The 20380-nt window shown below is 40.5% G+C and overlaps 1 protein-coding gene across 8 annotated transcripts in view; it reads right to left on the bottom strand.

Moving 5' to 3' along the window:
* Nucleotides 1–11955: 11955 nt before the first annotated feature.
* ubr4 (ubiquitin protein ligase E3 component n-recognin 4) overlaps nucleotides 11956–20380 on the bottom strand; it is a 182104-nt gene continuing 173679 nt past the window's right edge. For 7 of the 8 annotated variants that reach the window (XM_078557988.1, XM_078557990.1, XM_078557992.1 and 4 more), the window contains 6 exons: nucleotides 19673–19798; nucleotides 18046–18240; nucleotides 17741–17965; nucleotides 13591–13681; nucleotides 12896–13058; nucleotides 11956–12375 (listed from right to left, as the gene is read on the bottom strand). In XM_078557988.1, the coding sequence (XP_078414114.1) occupies nucleotides 12311–12375; nucleotides 12896–13058; nucleotides 13591–13681; nucleotides 17741–17965; nucleotides 18046–18240; nucleotides 19673–19798 (865 nt within the window). In that variant the 3' untranslated portion in view covers nucleotides 11956–12310. Of the gene's footprint in view, nucleotides 12376–12895; nucleotides 13059–13590; nucleotides 13682–17712; nucleotides 17966–18045; nucleotides 18241–19672; nucleotides 19799–20380 lie in introns of all 8 variants that reach the window. The other variant, XR_013578892.1, reaches the window with a different exon arrangement.

Raw genomic sequence — 20380 nt, 5'->3', positions numbered from 1 at the left:
CCAAGTCTACCTCAGCCGGAACAGTAATTGAAGCTGCATTGTTGGCAATATTTTGAATGCTACCAACCTAGCCAAATGAGCTAACTGGCCCACCATGAAATTGGTTGTTTTTCATTGTGCCACAGGGGTCAGTGTTGGGCCCACTGCTCTTTTTGATAAATATTAATAATAACTTGGGTATACAGGGCATAATTTCCAAGTTAGCAGAGGGCACAAAACTTGGAAAAACAGCAAATAGTGAGGACCATTATAGCAGACTTCAAGACAGACTGGTGACATGGCTAGAAATATGACAGGTGAAATTTAACATGGAGTTTTTTTTATTCATGGGTTGCGGGTGTCACTGGCTAGGCCAATGTTTATTGCCAAGCCTAATTGCCCTTGAGAAGGTGGTGGTGGGCTGCCTTCTTGAACCACTGCAATCCACGAGTATGAAATAATATTTTGGTAGGAGACTCAATATAAACTAAGGAGGTGCAAAACAGAGAGAACAGGGGATATACATACACAAATCTTTGAAGGTGGCAGAACAAGTTAAAACAGTTTTTAAAAAGGCATGTGGAATCCTTGTACTCCATGCCTCTATTAATAGAGCCAAGAGCAAAGAAAGTTATGCCAAACCTTTTTAAAACACTGTTTAGGTCCCAGGTGGAGTACTGTGGGCAATTCTAAGCACTACAATTTAGGAAGGATGTCAAGGTCTTGGAAAGGGTGCAGAGGAGATCTAAGAGACTTGTACCAGGGATGAAATACTTCAGTTATTGGAGGGATGAGAGAAATTGGAGTGGTACTCCTTTGACCAAAGAAGGTTAAGGGGAAATGTGATAGAGATGTTTGAAACCATGAAGGATTTCAAAAGAGTAAATGAGGAAAAACTATTTTCAAAGGCAGAAAGCTCAGTAACCAGACGACACAGCTTTAAGGTAATAGACAGAAGAATCAAAGGGACCATGAGGAAAAATACTTTTCAGCATTGAGATGCTATGGTCTGGAAAGCACTGCCTGAAAGACAGTAACAGTGGATTCTAGAATAACTTTCAAAAGAGGATTGGATAATTGAAGGGGGAACACTTCAAGCTCTATGGGGGAAGAACAAGGAACAGGACTAATTGTAGAATTCTTTCAAAGAGTTGTCATGGGCAAGATGTGCCTAATGGCCTACTTCTCTGATTGTGATTCTAGTGGTAGCTCTCAAGGGGGCAAGGGGCATGCTCCCTTGAAAAAGTTTAATTTTTATGTTAAAAATGATGTACTTTTAAGCATTTGTTTCCTCCACAATTGACAAATCTTTAACCAAAAAAGGGGGTAAAAAGTGACATTTGCATTTTCAATGGACAAAAGTCACCAGAACAACCACCCTCCCACATTCTAACCCAATGTCCAGTCTTCTTCCTATGTCAGTTTCTCTCTTACCCACAATCACTACTCTTTCTTGTAACACAGAACTGTATAGAAAAAAAAGGATTAAATTGATGGAGAGTATTTGTGGCATATTTAAGGTCAGAAATTATAAGACTACATTGCTGGCATGAAGCACCACTTGATGCAAGTGTCAGGGATTTCAATATTGTAGGCCTATGTGACCCACACTCACATACTGCAATGTTCCCTGCTAACAACAGATTTCCATTTTCTGCATTGCATTGTTGCACTGAGGGGAGATATTGAGCCTAGCTGGTCCGGTACTTGGACATCTATTGTTTCTATCCACCTAAACTGAAACCTACAAATCTACAAGTAACACTAAACTAGAGAGACCAGTAGAGACAGAGAATGCAGTTAAACATTTGCAGCAGAACTCCGTTAATGCAACTGGGGAGGCAAATATGGCAAAATTTAATTTACTGACAGGTGTAAAGTACTGCACATTGACGGAATAAAATGTGTAACCTAATTATAAATAGCGAAATAGAATTAGAACAGTTAGACTCAAAGGGATCTGGGAGGAATAGGTGACTTGTTAGTTTCAACGTCTAGACGGTGTCTGGGCATTGGAAAGAGCCTGAACAGTGGGCTACAAAGTCAAATATAAACAACTAAGCAGAGGTTAGATTAAAAATAAAGCTTTACAGTGCATTGATCAAATTTCACTGTTACCATGCAATAAAACTACATGATGTAAGGGAGTAACGTATTAGCATGGATGAAGAATTGGTTAGCTAACAGAAAGCAGAGAGTAGGAATAATTGGGTCTTTTTCAGGTTTGCAAGCTATAACCAGTGGAGTGCCATGGGGATCAGTGCTGGGTCCTCAACTATTTACAATCTATATTGATGACTTGGATGAAGGGACCGAATGTATGGTAGCTAAATTTGCCGATGACATCAAGATAGGTAAGAAAGTAAGGACTGAATCTTCCAGTCGGCATGTCGGGCCCAACACGCTGACACGTAAAATGACGTGCGATGACGTCGGGCGTGCGTCCAAGTCCTACGCTCCTAAAAGGAGCTTCAATGGTCAAATGGTTTTTTCTCATTCTCGATGTACACTATTTGCTTGGTTTCTTATAGGTCTCACTAATTTGGCTTCAAAAAGGGCCAAACAATTGTGATATTTGATCTGATCTGAGGAAAGCTGTTACTGTTATGTAGAGGGGTGGTGAATAAGCAGAATTGCAACACGACTTTTTCAGACCTGGGTGGCCCACGAGTTAGGATTTAAATATTGGCAAAGGTTTTGACAACACATTAATCTATCTAATACTCCTCGGTATAGCATACATAACCATTAGCATTACATGTTAACAGTATTATGGATAGCTCACCCCTGTCTTGCTCTTCCCAAATCAATGCACCAGACAGGTCCTATTCTTCTGGACCTTACATCCAGCCCCAAAATTGCATTCTGTGTATACTAGAGATGGTAACTCATATGAGAACAGGAGTTACCATTTATTGGACAGAGAGGTGAAAGTCAGGGCCAGTAGTGCTCAGATCATGTGAAGAGGTGGGGGACCTTCCTGATGTATTTAACACTGGACTCAAATAAAGGTGGTGGGGGAGCGAGGGAGGAAAAATATTTAAAGGGAGGAAATGGAATGAGAGAATTCAAGAAAAGCGTCAAAAGCAGAATACCTGGATACGGTCAGGTGGGAAGAATGCATGACAAAGGGTCATATGGGGAGAGAGGAGGATAGTAAAGGAAAAAAATCAACAATGAACAGAGCTACTGTATGATGAAGGAGAGATGGCTTTGTGCAATTCTTTGGGAGATAGAAAGGAGAAGCTAGATTTTGCCTTTTAGGATGGGATTAGCATAGAACACCACCAATAACTTGAAGTGGGAAGAGGAATACAATCTTAACTAGGTGTCAGGTTGATTTGATTACGAAGAGGAATACCAGTGAATTAGATGGGAGGGTGAAAAATCATTGTGAACTAACTTTGGATGAAGTAAAATGCTTTTAGCAAACTGAGGTAGGTAGGAAAATAACAATTAACTTTTGAATAAGTGGTAGATTGATCTGTCGAATATGCAACTGTCACTTTGTTCCTCCTTTTTAAAAAAGTAAAAATTCACAAATGCTCCTTCAACATTTGAATTTTTTTCTTTAGAGGGGGAGTTTTCATTTATTTGTGTTTGTTTTCCTCTAAGAGGAAACCTGTGGAATGACTTTCTTTTCAAGAGGCATACTATCAAAGCTTTTTGTCTTGCACTCATCAGAACAGCTACGCAAAATAAACCAAAAGTAAGGAGACAACAATTTATACTGCATAAGAGTGTGTTGATTGGTTGGGACGTGGACTCTGATTGGTAGAGGCCTGCCTGGTTTGAATCTGAAACAAAAGCTTGGCAGTTCTCTGCTGCATTCTCCATGGCAATGCTTCGACCAGAGTCCACTTGCTAACCAATCAGCATTCTCTTCTCATGCGGAATAAATTGTTGTCCCCTTTCTGTTGGTTTATCTTGTATAGCTGTCCTGATGAGCGCAAGACGAAAAGCTGCGATAGAATGTCTCTTTTTTCAGCAACACTCAAGTTCTCTACAACCAAATGACGACTTTCTTTTCATGTTGCTTTTTTTGAGCTGTCAGTGTTCTAAAGGTGTTGACCAGATTTTGCTAATTTTCCAGGTTGCCTTTTTAAAAAATATTCGTTTATGGGATGTGGGCGCTGCTGGCTAGGCCAGCATTTAATGCCCATCCCTAATTGCTGTCGTTCAGAGGGCATTTTTAAGAATCACCCACATTGTTGTGGGTCTGGAGTCACATGTAGGCCAGACCAGTAAGGACAGCAGGTTTCCTTCCCCAAAGGACATTAGTGAACCAGATGGGTTTTTACAACAATTGACAATGGTTTCATGATCATCATCAGACCTTTAATTCTAGATTTTTTTTACTGAATTCAAATTTCACCATCTACCATGGTGAGATTCGAACCCGGGTCCCCAGAATAGTATTCTCTGGAATACTAGTCCAGTGACAATACTACTATGCCACTGCCTCCCAGCATTATGTATGCATTATGCCTTGATGTCACATGCCCAAGGAGAAAATGAGCAATTGGTGGGATAGAGGACTTGCCTCTTGGTGACCTACCAAATATCCATCCAGTCGACTAAAAAGGCGAATAAATTATAATCAGTTTGATTCAGTCAAACCAATGAGAAAAGCATGACCTCTAGACCAAAGTACTGGATTCACACATGACAAAGGCACACCCAGCCCAGCTGATCCTGCAAAGTCTTCCTCACTTATATCAGAGAACATATGCCAAAATTGAGAGAGCTGCTTTATGGACTAGTCAAGCAACAGCCTGATATAACCATACTCTCGGAAATTATACCTTTCAGTCAATGTTCCAGCCTCCTTCATCACCTGCTGATTACCACCCATCACCCTACCTCAGCTGATGAATCAGCACTCCTCCATGCTGAGCACCATTCAGAAGAAACACTGAGGGTAGCAAAGGCACAGAATGTACTCTGAGGGGTGGGGGGGGGGGGGGGGGGAGCGGGGAACGGCACTTCAGCGTCCATTCCCAAGGATGGCTTAACAGCAGCACTGATCGAGCTGGCTGAGTCCTGAAAAGATGCCAAGCTGGACTTGCAGCAGGTGGAGAGAAAACTAACCTGAGGGGAAAAACCTCCTTGTGCTAATCTTCACCAGTCTACCTGTTGCAGAGGCATCTACCCATGACAATATTGGAAGATTGGACACTTTCCATCAGGTTGTGTGGCTACATAGCCTAGATGCAGAACAGCAGCTGCTAGATTCCAGCAACTCAAATCTGGGCATCCATGAAGTATAATTGTATTCCACCAGAAGGTCTGGAATATAACTCTATTACCATCAAGCCAGAAGAGCAAACCTGGTTCAATGAACAGCATGCCAGGAGTAGTACCAGGTGTACCTAAAAATGAGGTGCCAACCTGGGGAAGCTACAACACAGGACAACATACATGCTGAACAATGGAAGCAGTGTGCCATTGGCAGATTTAAACCATCCCACAACCAACGGATCAATGTTTAGCAATCCTGTCACATCCAGTTGTCAATGGTGTGGATAATTAATCAACTAATTGCAAGAGGAGGCTTGATAAACATCCCCAACCTCATTGAAGGTGGAGCCTAGCACAAATACAAAAGACCAGACTAAAGCATTTTTGCATCCACATTCAGCCTAAAGTGCTGTGTGAGAGATCCGTCCTGGCCTACTCCTGAGATCCCCACCATCACAAGCCAGTCTTCAGCCAATTCAATTCACTCCACGTGATACCAAGAAACAGCTGAATGCACTGGATACACCAAAGGCTATGGGGTACAACCACATCTCAGCTGTTGTGCTCCAAAAATAGCTGTCTCTCTTGCCAAGCTGCTCCAGTTTATTGCACTGGCATCTACCCAACAAAAGTAGAAAATTGTCCTAGTGTGTCCTTTTCATGAAATGCCAGACAAATCTAATTATTGCCCCATCAGTCTACTCTCAAGCATCAGCAAAGTGATGGAAGATATCAACAGTGCAATCAAGTAGGACTTATTCACTGGTAACCTACTCACCATGGTCAATTTGGGTTCCGTCAGGAACACTTAGTTCCAGACTTCATTGCAGGCTTGGACCAAACATGTACAAAAGAGGAGAATTCCAGTGGTGTGGTAAGAGTGACTGTCCTTGACATCAAGGCAGCCTTTGACTGAGTGTGGCATCATTGAGGCCAAATTAAACTGAAATCAATGGGACTTATGCGGAAAACTCTCCAATGGCTGGACCATACCTAGTACAAAGGAAGCCGACTGGGGTTGTTGGGAGACTAATCATCTCAACCTCTGTACCAGGAATGAGAAATCTCCACCAAAAGGCAGATTTCCGACATTGGGGGTTTCAGAAATCTGTCATTTGACTCCTTGCTTCTGACGTTCAGACCAACTTTTAAAAATAAAATCGAGCTGTCAGTTTCATTGACAGTTGCACCCAGCAGTAACTGCTGCTCTTGACCTTCATGCACCCTCCTAGATTTCTAGTCAGTTTTTTAAAAAAAACTGGAAGTGCCCAGAGATGGAAGAGGCTGTGCCCTCTGGACCACTTAGATTTGAGCCCCCGGGGTTCTGAGCTCCTTCCCCACTGTGTGGATCCCCAGCAGTGGCGCCAACTGAGGAGGAGCTGCAACCATCCACTGTCAGGGGAGATGACAGTGACAAAGAACCAAGCACAGACAAGGTGGAGACATCTAGGCCCAGGGTGGAGAAAGATGGTTGAGTGTCTCTGGGTGGGTAAAGAGGGAGGTGATGAGTGAATGTGTCTGGGTGGGGAGGGAGGGCATGAGTGAGTGAAGGGGAAAGGGTTTGGGAAGAGGGGCTGCAGATTGCAGGAGGAGAGGGTAGAGGGGCTGCTGAGTGTGTCGGGGAGAGATCCTTCACTGAGTCTTCTGTTACCATGGAACATGGAGAGCTTGGCTGAAGCCTACATGATTACATAAAATGATAAAAATTTTTACAAAGTACTTTAAAAACAGGTCTTCATATTTATGTGATGTATATTTATATTTTGATCTATGATACATGAACTTTAATAATAAAACACGATGTTACTATGCTGCTTTATTTTTGCTGGGGTCTGGGGTGGGGGGGGGTCATATTAATTTTCAAGAGTTTTTTTTAAATTACATATTCGTTTGAGATGTGGGCATTGCTGGCAAGGCCCGTCTTTATTGCCCATCTCTAACTGCCCTTGAGAAGGTGGTGGTGAGTAAAATTTATGTCACATTGGAAAATAGTTTGCATAGCACTTTGCTTCACTTAGCATGTACATAATCCAGCAAGACGATGTTCTGTTGTTAGTATGCACTAACTACATTGAATGCTGAAGTCACTTTGGTGATTTTATACAAATGCATTGGTCCATAGTCTTGAAGGTAATAGAAGGTAAACAAAGTGAGAATTAGTGTTTCTACGCACATGAAGTCCAATAATTCCACCCATTTGAAGTGGCTTAGAAGCATTTGCATTTCACTACAGATCATAAAACGTACTATTACTTGATTCCTTGTCACAAAATATTTCAGACCTTTTTGTCTTTAGCCACTCTCACCCCTGCTCTGCACATTACTGCTGGAGTTCCTCAGGGTAGTATCCTCACTTCAACCACCTTCACTGATGACTTTTGCTCCAGCATAAGGTCAGTGATTGGTATGTATAGTGAAGCAGCCTGTGCCCACATGCAGTAAGACCTGGATAACATTCAGACTTGTGTACTATATTTGCAAATAAGATTTGCACCACACAAGTGGCAGGTAATAACTATCTCCAACACCTCCCCATGACATTCAATGACATTGTTGAATCCATCTACATTGCTCAGAAACTTAAATAGACCAGTCACATAAATGCAGTGGCTACAACAGCTGATCAAAGGTTGGGTATTTTGTGGTGAGTGACTCACCTCCTGACTCCCAGAAGCCTCTCACCATCTACACGATGCAAGTCAGGAGTGTAGTGGAATACTTTCCACTTGCCTGAATGAGTGTAGCTCCAGGAATATGCCATAATCGAGACTCAATACCATCCAGGAAAAGCAGTCTGCTTAATTGGCACCCATCCACCACCTTAAACATTCACTTGCTTTACCACCAGCACACCATGTCTACAGTGTGTATGATCTACAAAATGCACTGCAGCAACTTCCCAAGGTTTCTTCAACAGCATCTCCTAAACCCACAAACTACAAGGTTAGTACACGCAAGGAGCCACCACCTCCAAGCCACACACCATCCGGACTTGGAACTATATCGCTGTTCCTTCATCATTTCTTGGTTCTCCCTACCTGGAGAATCCTGGAACTCCCTATCTAACAGTAATGTGGGGGTACCTTCACTACACAGATGGCAACAATTCAAGAAGGCAGCTCACCGCCACTTTTTCAAGGCTAATTAGGGATGGGCAATAACTGCCCTGCCAGTGATACCTACATCTTGTGGATGAACGAAAAGCACCCTTTTGTGTAATTGCAATTATTTAAAAAGTTATGTTTTAAATCGTATGATTAAGACAAGCTATGCAACCAAACATAACTGACACACCTTTCGTGCAAAGGGATTATTTAGGTAGTAACCACTCCCTTAGGGCTTTGGTGAAGATAACATAAAAGGAATAATAGAGTAACAGGGTGTGGAAACATTTTGTGTCAGATTGCTCTAAAGCTTTTTGAAAACATTGAAAACTGAATAGACTCCACCTTTTGTTATAGAAGCAATAATGATTACCAAAAATTGAGATGACAACACACCCCAGCACTTGCATCCCACAGACTAGTCTGAACAGAGGCTTTCCAGTACATGACGTACAACTTTAACTTAAAGGATGACTCCTTGCCTTCTTTGCATACCAAATACACCATAACAAAAACAGAATTACCTGGAAAAACTCAGCAGGTCTGGCAGCATCGGCGGAGAAGAAATCAGTTAACGTTTCGAGCCTTCATGGCCCTTCGGCAGAACGGTTCTGCCGAAGGGCCATGAAGGCTCGAAACGTTAACTGATTTCTTCTCCGCCGATGCTGCCAGACCTGCTGAGTTTTTCCAGGTAATTCTGTTTTTGTTTTGGATTTCCAGCATCCGCAGTAGCTTTTGGCTTTTTGTTTTTACCAAATACACCATACCCAGCTGTAGGTCTTTCCCTGTTTAAATTTAGGCAATAGAATTTGGTTACTGTGTCTAAGCCATGCCTAGTTGGTACAACACAGAAATTTGGCTGAGATAAATTCATGTGCAGTCCCCAAACTTAAAACGTCTACATTTAACACAAACAGTTTTATTGGTCAAAAAGGCAACAATGATTAAATAGGTGCATTAATTGCAATTTCAAACATGCTGGTTAAAGTGTCTTAAGTTGCCTGTATTTTGGGCAGAAACAATGTTGTTTCTATTCACTGAATTAAAGACTTGGGACAGACTTCACTTCTGACTCCACTGTTTTGCTGCTTGATTTTTTATGCCCTGAAGCTGGTTCAGATGTTACAATTTCCCTTGATACTGGAACTTTCCAACTTGCAGGGTTTCACCAATTCCTAATTTGTACTTTTTCATCAGTTTCTTCCTGCTTTGCTCTCTGACCTCATCTTGTCCATGAGACCTATCTCCTGCTCCCTCGGTCCTTTCCTTACCACCCAACCTCCCTTGCTAGGCCCTTTGGTTAGCTGATATTTTTAATGGTTCCCTCTCCTCAGGACTGTTTCCACCCTCATCCCTTCAAATGTGGCGTCATCACTCCTGGCTCAAAAAAGTCATCTTGACTTCTCTGTCCTTGCAAACTATCACCGCACCTCCAACTCCCTTTTGTCTTTAAAAGAATTGTTGCCTCCCAAGTCCAGGCCCATCTTTTCTACAATTCCGTGTTTGAATCCCTTCAGTCAGGTTTCTAGCCCTACCACAGCACTGAAACAGCCCTCTTCAAAGTCACAAATTACGTTCTTTGTGACCGTGATAAACTTTCCCCCTCATTCTTCTTGACCTCTCTGCTCTATCATCCAAATGAGTAGAACTACCCTAACTTGGTTCTATTCTTGACAAATTGTAGGCAGAACATCACTTGCAGTGGCTTCTCTTTCCACTCCTGTCGAGTCACCTCTTAAGTCCACAAGGATCTATCCTTGGCCCCCTTCTATTCCTCATATACATGCTACCTTTTGATGGTATCATACAAAAATACATCAGGTCCCAGCTGTACGCTGACAACGCTCAGCACCACCTCTCTCGACCCCTCCACTTATCTCACTTTGTCGCAATGCTTGTCTGACATTTAACATTGGATGAACAGACATTTCCTCCAACTAAACTCTGGGAAAACTGAAGTCATTGTCTTTGGTCTTTACCATAAATTCTGCTCTCTTACCACCATTTTTATCCCTGGCAACTGCATGAAGCCAAGCCACAACTTTGGTGTTGTGTTTGACCTTGGGATGTGCTTCGGACCATATATTTGCCCCGTCACCAAGACTGTCTACTTGTATGTCCATAACATCACCTTACTCTGAACCTGCCTCTGCTTGACTTTACCAATGCCCTCTTGACAGGGTTCCATTCTACATAAACTTGTGCTCATCAAGAACTCTGCTACCCATACTTCAACTCGCTCTAAAAGTCTTTCACCCATCACCGTGCACTTACTGACCTACACTGGATCCTGATCTGACAACGTTTTAATTTTAAAACCCTCATCCTTGTTTTCAAATCCCTTATGGCCTCACCCCTCTCCATCTGTGCAACCTCCTACGGCCCTATAGGCCTTCTGAGTCTCTTTGCTCCTCCAATTCTGGCCACGTGCATATCCTGGATTCTAATCATGCACCAGCGGCGACCATACCTCCTGCTGCCTTGGTCCTAAGCTCCGGAATTCCCTCTTTAAAACTCTCTACCGTTCTTAAAATCTACTTCTTTGATCAAGCTTTAGGTCATCTGTCCTGACATCTCCTTTTGTGGCTCAGTATCAAAAATGTTTTTACTGATGTTGCTCTCGTTAAGTGCTTTGGGATGTTTTGCTCTATATAGAACAAAAAGTTGTTGTTGAAGTTCTTTTTTCATTTCACTTTTGTAAATAATAATTCAAAGGGAATATATGAGGCAAATGATATATTAATACTTCCGTGTTATAGCATCCATTGTGTAGTGTACAAAGTGCAACTGCACAAATGAGTTCACTAAGCAGTGGGGACTGCAGAAACCCCGTATACACGTCCCTTTCTTCCTAGAGTACAGCACAATGCAGTCAGCCAATCAGCTTTTTGATAAATGTTGGTTTTATAGGACACCTACAATTGGAATTTGAGATGGATACTATTAGATATCCAGCAATTTGTTGCGGCTTGGTATAGGATAAGATCGTGATGGAATCTTTTAATGGTGGGTGAGCCTCAGACTCAATCTTAGTCAAATTTAAAATGGAAGACACTGGAAATACTCAGCAGGTCAGGCAGCATCTGTGGAGAGGGAAACAGAATTAACATTTCAGGTTGGTGACCTTTCATCAGAGCACATTAGTGGAAGTTGTATTTAGTTGCACCTCCATCCTCATTCTGTCATAGCTGAAACATGGAGTTCACTAACTTTAGCCAAAGTTAAAAGTAGAGCCATCTTCCCCAGTTAGATTTTAAGATCGACTATCATGAAAAGCTCAAGTATGGATCAAGAGGATACATTAGGTTATGTTGTTACAGCTTAGTTCCCATGTTGAAACTTGGATGGCTGAGTAGTAGGTTCTCCCAGGCTCCTCCTAACCTTTGTTTTTAATGAATCCATCCATTCGCACCAACCACTTTTAGTGAAGGTTACTACCTCAGGCATTTATATCTCAGTGCTTAATATCGATTTCAATATTTTTCAATTGAAGATTTTTGTTTGTTGGGCTTGTGAAAAGTAGCTTTGACACTTAGTGTGCAACATGCAACAACCTACACAAGGCTTAATGTGAGCTGGAGCTGGACAAGTTTAGTCTGGTTTTCAATGTTGAATCAATTGTAGATTGGCATTGAGAAGGATCATGATTTAACTTTATTGGATGTAATAGTGAACTAGAGCTTAAGCACAACATTTAAATACGCGACATGTTACTGTGAAGTACTGAATACAAGAACAAAGTAGGAAATTAAACCAAAAGTACTCCATGCAGTCAGGTTAAATGACAATTCCAGTATTATTCCTCTGTACACATGTACGTTAAAATCTTAAATCCAGAATGCTCACACATAGAAAGAAGCTGTTGCTGCTGAACTGAGGCAGAAAATAATTCCAACTGCTTTGGAAGAGTGAAAATGCAAATGCAGTATTTCTAAAAGTACAGTTAAATATTGACTTTGTTTTTGAGCAGATGAATTTGGAACATTTTAGGGGACAGAGTTAAGAAGATCTTTCAGGAAGTTGTCAGGATCTTCAACTTCTGTTAAGAGACCTGAAAAAGTGAACACAAAGGAATCATTGATTAAGTGGCTATTGTGGGATTTAGCCTAAACAACACACCACCCCAATTAAAAGTCATTCAAAAGCCCTTGGAGATTTTTTTGGGGAAATGTGATAAAACTTCTCCCCTAACACCAAGGGACAGACAGGCCTAATCTTTCAGTTACAATACTTATTGTTGTTGAGTTGCACCACCTGACTGGAACACAGTATTCTATTCAAAATCTCATCCAGACAGAGAATGTGGAAGTGAAGCCTGAGATTCAAATTTGCAATCCTCTGATGTCCATGATCCAAAAGAATAATGAAGGTCCTGTTGCTAGTATGCAACAACAGTGGAAGACAATTTTCATGAAAAATGTCTCAGACAGAAGGTGCATTTGAGGGCTTAGTATTTCTACCTCAGAGGCCCAGTAATTAGAGCCCTGGTTGCTTTGTGAGAAAGGAATGCTGTTGTTTTATACTGGGGTGGAGAAGGGAAATGAATGGACAATACTTATTTAAATACTAACCTGCAACATCTAGAAATTCAGCAAATGACTCAGCAGGCATAAATTCATCCTGGAAAGTTTTGAGAGATCTGTCTGTTGCCTCATAGATTGGCATATCATTGTGTCGGATGTATTCGGCAAGAGAGTAGGACCAGCCACCCTCTGTGTTACTTGTAGGAACCTTCTGTAGTGGCAAAGTAGAAAAAGACTTCAGAACAAAACTGTACAATGCAGTAAATGTGAATAATATGGCTTGTTTATGATGAAGCAGAATACACAGAAATCTTAACAGTTTTTTGAGGAATAAAGTGGCATTAGATATAAAGTGAATGAGCATTCACAGAGTTAAATCACCTAACTCTCAGAACAATTCATCCCAACCGTTACCATTCAACTCAAATCTGGTATCACACCAACATAAACAACTGTCTCCTCTATTGCATTTTCAGTTTCGAGCTAAAACTGTGGAAACTAATTTTGCTTCAATCTCAACTTCTGTGTTATTGTTTGGGAAAACGGACTATTTTAAATAATTATGGCTCAGTTAGATGAATCACTGAGCTCAACAGAGCATATATGGTGATTAATCAATGCAGAAACAAGCCAGGGCAAGTATGCCTGGTGCCTTCCACAACAGGCCAGGGCAAATGTGCCCGGTGCCTCCCGCAGCAGGCCAGGGCAAATGTGCCTGGTGCCTCCCTAAACATACAGCATACCTTAAATATTCCATACATAAGATCCACTAATCCCCAGCAGAGCAGCACAGGACGGTACACAGAGTATTCCTTCACAGACTTGTCAGACAATCTGAAAATATCAAGACATTTCATCAAAGTGACTTAGAACATTCTGCAAACAACTCTAAAATGTTATTTTAATTTATAGTACTCAGGAGACAGAAGGGTAGAATGGCTACCCAAAATATTGTTTAACATTGGTACATGCAGTCTTCCTTACTGTTTGGAACATGTTTAATCTCCACACATTATTAATAACTACCCTAATTGCACAGTGGAAAATGGCAAATGACACTGTCCATTTAATAATATTTGTGTAGGTAGCAATCTTTCCCCATACTACTCTATTGGCCTCAACCAAATCTTCGCTGCATTGCTCTGAGAAGCAAGCAGTTAACAAATAACCAAAAGAGCATAGAAGTATTACAGTAATAAAACTAAACGAGAATTTAGCTCAGTGGTGGCATTCTTGGCCTCAAATCAGAAGTTCATAGGGTTCAAGACTCATTCCAGGATGTCAACACATAAAAAAGGCCGTTACAAAAGCATACTGAATACTTGACTTTATATATTGAGACTTAGAATACAAAATCAAGGAAATTAGAGGGGCTTCAGTTCTATGGAGAGAGAAAAGCTGGAATTTCTCTCCTTACAGGTTTCAAAGTAATGAGTGATTTTGCTCGAGTAGATAGGGAGAAATTGTTTCCAATGGAAGGAAGATCAGTAACCAGAAGCCACAGATTCAAGATAATTGGCAAAAATTCCAGGGGGAAATTAGAAGTTTTTCCAGTGAGTATGGTGGTCTGGAATGCACTGCCTGAAAGGGCAATAGAAGCAAATTCAGAGAATTTGAGAAATACATGAAGGGAAAAAAATTGTAGGGCTATTGGGAAAGACACAGGAGTGGGAATAATTGGATAGTTTTTTCAAAAAGCTGACATAGACCCAATTGTCTGAATGGCCTTCTTTCGTGCTGTAGGATTCTGTGACTATCTAGGCTAACACTGCAATGCAATCTTCAGGGAATACTGTAAAGGTTTTGATAATGTTAAAGTGAGGCCCTTGGCACTAGTCAAAGAGGAGGAGGAAGTTCTCTTGGTGTTCTGGCCAATAAGTATCCTTCAACCACTGTTGCCAAAACAGATTAACTGGTCATTTACCTGACAGCTATTTGTGGGACTTCGTTGTGTGCAAATTGGCTGTACAGTTTGCCTATAAAGCAATGATTATACTTCAAAAGTAATTCACTGGTTATAAAACATCTTCTGGCATACTGAGGAGATTGAAGGTGCTATATAAATGCAAGTTCGTTATCTTCTATTCAGTACTGAAATTATAAAACACAAATTCCAACCATGCTTCTTCAGAAAGAACACAAAGATAGGTATGTGAAGCTAACTTCTGTTAGTTGGGAAATTTATGAAAGTAGCATATATGCAAGTGTTAGATCTCTACGGCCCTATTTCTTCAGGCTAGCTTGCATGCAGCAACATCAAAACATCTAATGCTCTCACCTACCAAAGCAATAATGTTTAATGAAAGATTGCAGTATTTCAAATAACTTCAAAGGAACCCTTCACATCAGCCCAAGAAGCTTTCATGTTTCTAATATGTTCTTGTATCCTGGAACGTCTTGAATGGAGCAAGTTACGCTCAGCAGCCAATTTCTTAACAGCTGTTTAGTAATGGGTTTTCCTACAAACTGTCAAGGTTGATAAGAGCCTGGCCTTCAACTATCAAGCAGGTCCATGTTCAACGGATCAATACTACTTGAAGTGGAAGGTTCATCCATGCAGCTGGTTCCTGTTCAGAGCAGCAATCTTCTTGTCCAAGCATGAGTTAGGACACAAGTAAATTCATCTATGCTATTTATTAGGTACTGCAAAGACAAAGGACCTTATTTATCTGAACATGGCTAAAGGATTAAATGAATACCTTGCACCTATCTTCACAAAGGAAGTGAATGATGTGAAGGTTACACTAAAAGAGGAAGTTATGGACAGATAGAAATAGAGAAGGCATACTAAAAAGATTAGCATTATTGAAAATTGGTAAATCGCATGGAATGCATCTTATGTTGCTGAAATAAATAGCAGAGGTCTTGGTCACAAACTTTTAATCCTCATTGGATACAAGAGTAGTACCAGAGAACTGGAGGGCTGCTAACATTATAGCACTATTCAAGAATGGGAAGAGGGATCAACCAGGAAAACTACAAGCCAATCAGCCTAACCTTGATGATGGGGGAAGTTATTGAAAAACATTATCAGGGATAAAACAGGCTTTCATTTGGAAAGATACGAGTAAACAGAGTGTCTCAGGGGTTTATTAAAGGTAATTTGTATCTGGCTAACTTGGTTGGACTTTTTGAAGGCACTAGTGAAGGTTGATCAAGATAGTGTAGCAGGTGTTGTATCAAGGACTTCCAGAAGGCATCTGATAAAATGTAACACTATTAAGATGATGGAAGCCCATGGTATTTAGGGAAAAGTGGCGGTATAGATATGAATTTGGCACAGTGACAGAAAGCAGAAGGTGCTGATGGATGGATAGGTTTCAGGCTGGCAGATGATTTGCAGTGGTGGTCCCCAGGGGCCAGTTTTGGGTTCATTACTCGTGTCACATATGCAAATCCTTACAGGGAAAGTTGATTAAAAATATGGGTTACTTGGGAATATAAATATTGGAAAAGGATATAAAAGCAAAGAGATCATGCTAGAATTTCAGAAATCATTGGTGTCATCTCAGCAGAATATTGTGAATCATTCTGGGCACCACGCTTAAGGAAAGCCTTTAAAAGAGTACAAAGGTGGTTAACCGGGATGTTAGCAGGAATGTGGGATTTCAGTTATGAGGACAGGTTAGAAGAGTTTCACACAGTTCTCCTTGGAAAAAAGGTTAAGAACTGACCTAACAGAGGTTTTCAAGATAATGATAAGTTTTGATAGAGAAAACCCATTCCTCTGGCAAGTGGATCAACAACTAGATGTACTAGATTTAAAATCACTGGCAAAGATTTAGATGGGAGACGATGAGAAATTTCTTTTCCGGGATCTGGAACACTTTCATAAAAGCTTGGGAAGCTGATTCCATATATCGTTTTAAACGGGAATTGGACAGGTACTTGAGGATGAAGAACGCAGTGTTGCGGACAAAAAAAGTGTGGTACTAAGTACAACAGCTCTTTCAAAGAACCAGCATAGGCACAATGGGCCAAACAGCTGCAAGTTTCAATTATATGATTTCAACATATAAATACAGATCAGATAAATCTGTATTATTCCAAGTATACGAAACAGCAAAGGCCAGAGGATACAAATAAAATTTAGCGAAAAGTAGGTTTAATATACAGAAAATGTTTAATGTTTAAAATAAATCTACTGAGGAAAGTAACAAAATGGAAGACACTTGCGATGTTCAAGATATAATTTGATGCTATGATGATAGCTCAAAGCAGTCAAGAAATTGACACAGATGGGACAGTTCATTTACTAGATGGGCTTTAATGGGCAAATTTGTTTTCTGGGTGAATGGCTCTGTTGGGACAATTCATTTTCTGGGGGGAACAGCTTCAATGGGAGGGTTCTTTTACTGGGGAAGGGCTTTGATTGGACAGTTAACCAGAAAGAGGCTTTGAAGTACCCCAACTTCCCTCTTGATCCAATGCTGGACTGAATTCCATTGGGCTCAATTCTGTATCAGTGCCACAGCTACATTATATTGAGACAACGGACCAAGGAATATGCTTACATGAAAAGTAACTTGAAAAACATTCTCTCTACAGTCCAATGGATTGGAAAAGATTCAAAAATTAGCAATGTGCAAAATTACCGAATGCCATTGGAATCAAAATTAGCCTGCTATTGCCTCAGACCAATGATCATGTTGCCTTAAGGAGACAGTGCTCATGTTATTTTCCTTAAGGCAATGTTGATGATTCCGAAGTGTATGTGAAGTTCAAACTCAAGAAGAAAATATCACTTTTGGATTATAATAATGTGCGCTGGAGAAGTTCTCTCAGGTCACACTTTCCTGATTTGATTTGATGCCTATAGTAAATATTCTCATACTAATACATTTGCTAGTCATGAAAGTACTGACTTTTCTGCCTCTCTGTTGATTTTCTTACTTGTTGGAGCCGCTTGGTGATGCTTTCCTTGCATGGGTGGTGACCAAAAGACGTTTTAGAAAATCAAGACGGGTGGCTTTCCATTTCTCAGGTGGGAAGATGTGCAAAGCCAGGACTGTGAAATAGTGTGCTCCATCAACCTCGTAAGCATTTTCAACCCATTTCTCTTTTGGCTGTTCCAAGAAACTCTGTAGGTTCTTCTCCTCTCGAGATGTTGCCCGGGTCCTGTGATATGATTGAGTAACATCAATGTCCATACAGTTCATAAAACAGTTACAATTCAATGAGGAATTTACTGTACTTACGTATTAAGAACATAAAGGACTGTATGCATTATGTATGGGATGAGATGGATGTTACTTTCTCTGCCTCCTCCACCAGTATCAACACTGAATGATTGCTCCATTGCAAAGCGCAGGAAGAGTAGCTTAATATCATGAACGTTTAGCTGGTAGGTGGGTTCACGTTGGCCTGTGCACTCTTGCAAGTATGTATTGTGCCTGAAATTGGAAACAAGGTCATCTAATATATCACCAAGGAACTTAGCTACCATGCCAAACATCTGAATGCATCTCAGAATGTTACAGCACAGAAACAAGCCATTTGGCTCAAGTCTGTGCTTGTTTTTCTCTGGGCCACCTTGTCTAATCCCAACATCCTGTTCATTCCTCATACTTTTAATATTCCCCCAAGTGCCAGCTTGACCCAGTGGTAGCACTCTTGACTAAGTCTTAAGATTAAGTGTTCAAGTCTCACTCTGTGGATTTGAACACATAACCAAGGCTGACACATCAGTGAAGTACTAACAAATTACTGCATTGCTGGAGAGTTTGTCTTTCAGATGAGACCTTAAAATTGAGCCCTGCCTACCAATTCAGGTAGATGTAAGAGATCACACACTGCATTATTTGAAGACCAAGAAAGTTCTCCAAAATATTATCCCTCAGCCATCACCAAACCAGATTAACTGGAAACATATCTTATTGCTGTTTGTGGGACTTTGCTGTGTGGAAATTGGCAGCCTCTTTTGTTTGCCTACAAAGCAATGATTATTTCAAAAGTAGTTAATTGGTTGTGAAGCTCCTTGGGACATGCTGAAATTGTGAAAGATGCTTGATAAATGCAAGTTCTTCCTTCTTCATTGCTGATTGCCTTTTAAAAGAGTTGATGAACTCTGCTTCAACAAGAAATTAAGCCAAAGGATCTCACATTCTGCTGTCTAAAAACATTTTTATTCTAATCTTCCTTCTATTCTTTTTGTTATCATTTTAATTTTATCCTCCCTTATTACCTTCTCACCAAACACTGGAAATAGTCCACTATTATTTACGATATCTAAGCACTTAACAGGGCATCACTTAAGCCCCAATTTCTCAAAGCTGTCTTTGTAACCTTAACTCTGCAACCCTGGCAACACCCTAGTGAACTTAAGCCGCAAATTTCTTTACTTTATATCCTTTTTATAATAGGGTGCCCAAAATTACAAAATAGGTTCCAAATGTTCTCTGACAAAAGTTCAACATTAGCTCTTTGCTTTTATATTCTCTGCCTCCAAATAAACTAAGGATTCCAACTGCTTTTTTTAAATAACTGATGTACATGTAACACCAAATACTCTCTGCCCACCTTCTCCATTTAAATGCTTATTACTTAACGTGTATTTTCTTTGCATAATATATGATTTCACAACTTTCTGCATTGAACTGCACCTGCTGCCTGACTGCCCATCCTGCCAGCCTCGCTATGTCCTCCTATGGTTTTCACAACCCTCATCACACTCTGCCACATCTCACCCGAAATATGGTGACATCAGCAAACTTCCATATTATTCATTCAGTTCCTGGGTTTTTCACTCCCCCAGTTTAAATTACAGGGAATATTTCAAAATGAAAGATCTCAGTTTACATCCTTTGCTTAAATGAAATCTCTTACCTTGCCAAACATGTGGCAAATGCTGATTCAGGTACATGTGGACCCCACACAGGAAGTAATCCATTACACTTGGTGTTTGCATTTTGTAATGCAGCACTTTCCCACTCCTCCCGACCACGTGCCAGCCTAAAAGGAACAACTCACTAAAATCAGCCAGATCATCAGCAGTTACATAGGTTACCATCATAAATTATCAAAACCAATCTGTGGACTAGTAATAAATCACAGTATTGACTTAATTAGAACATTGTGAATTTTATCTAATTAACTCTTACATTTATTGTATAACCATTCATTATGCTACAGATGCAAAACAATCTTAGAAAGGAAAACCAGTCATTTAATACTAGGATTTCCTGATCCAGAGCCTCTAATTTACAGAGAGCGACAATTGTTTTCAGGACTTTGCAAACAGCCATAATTATCTGGGTTTGCCTGTTCTCAGGAAGTACTTGAGCAATGGCTTTAAGGAGGCAAACTTAAAGAGAATTCAACCTGATAGCTAAAACTCTCCAATCCAACACCAAATTACCTCTGAATCATGTCATGGACATTTTGGTTGGTAGTGATTAAATAAAACCATTTACTATGCTACTATGGACAGATCCTTTCATATGAATATTTCTTTCAAACAAGATCTGTAAACGTAGCCTTTCTAATGATTACAAAATACAACTACAGTGATGTACAGAACCAAAATACAGTTCA

The sequence above is a fragment of the Cetorhinus maximus genome, chromosome 15 (genome assembly GCF_964194155.1).
Source record: "Cetorhinus maximus chromosome 15, sCetMax3.hap1.1, whole genome shotgun sequence".
Taxonomy (NCBI): Eukaryota; Metazoa; Chordata; class Chondrichthyes; order Lamniformes; family Cetorhinidae; genus Cetorhinus; species Cetorhinus maximus.
The sequence above is the reverse complement of the archived record's forward strand: the minus strand, read 5'-3'. Positions and strand labels throughout refer to the sequence as shown.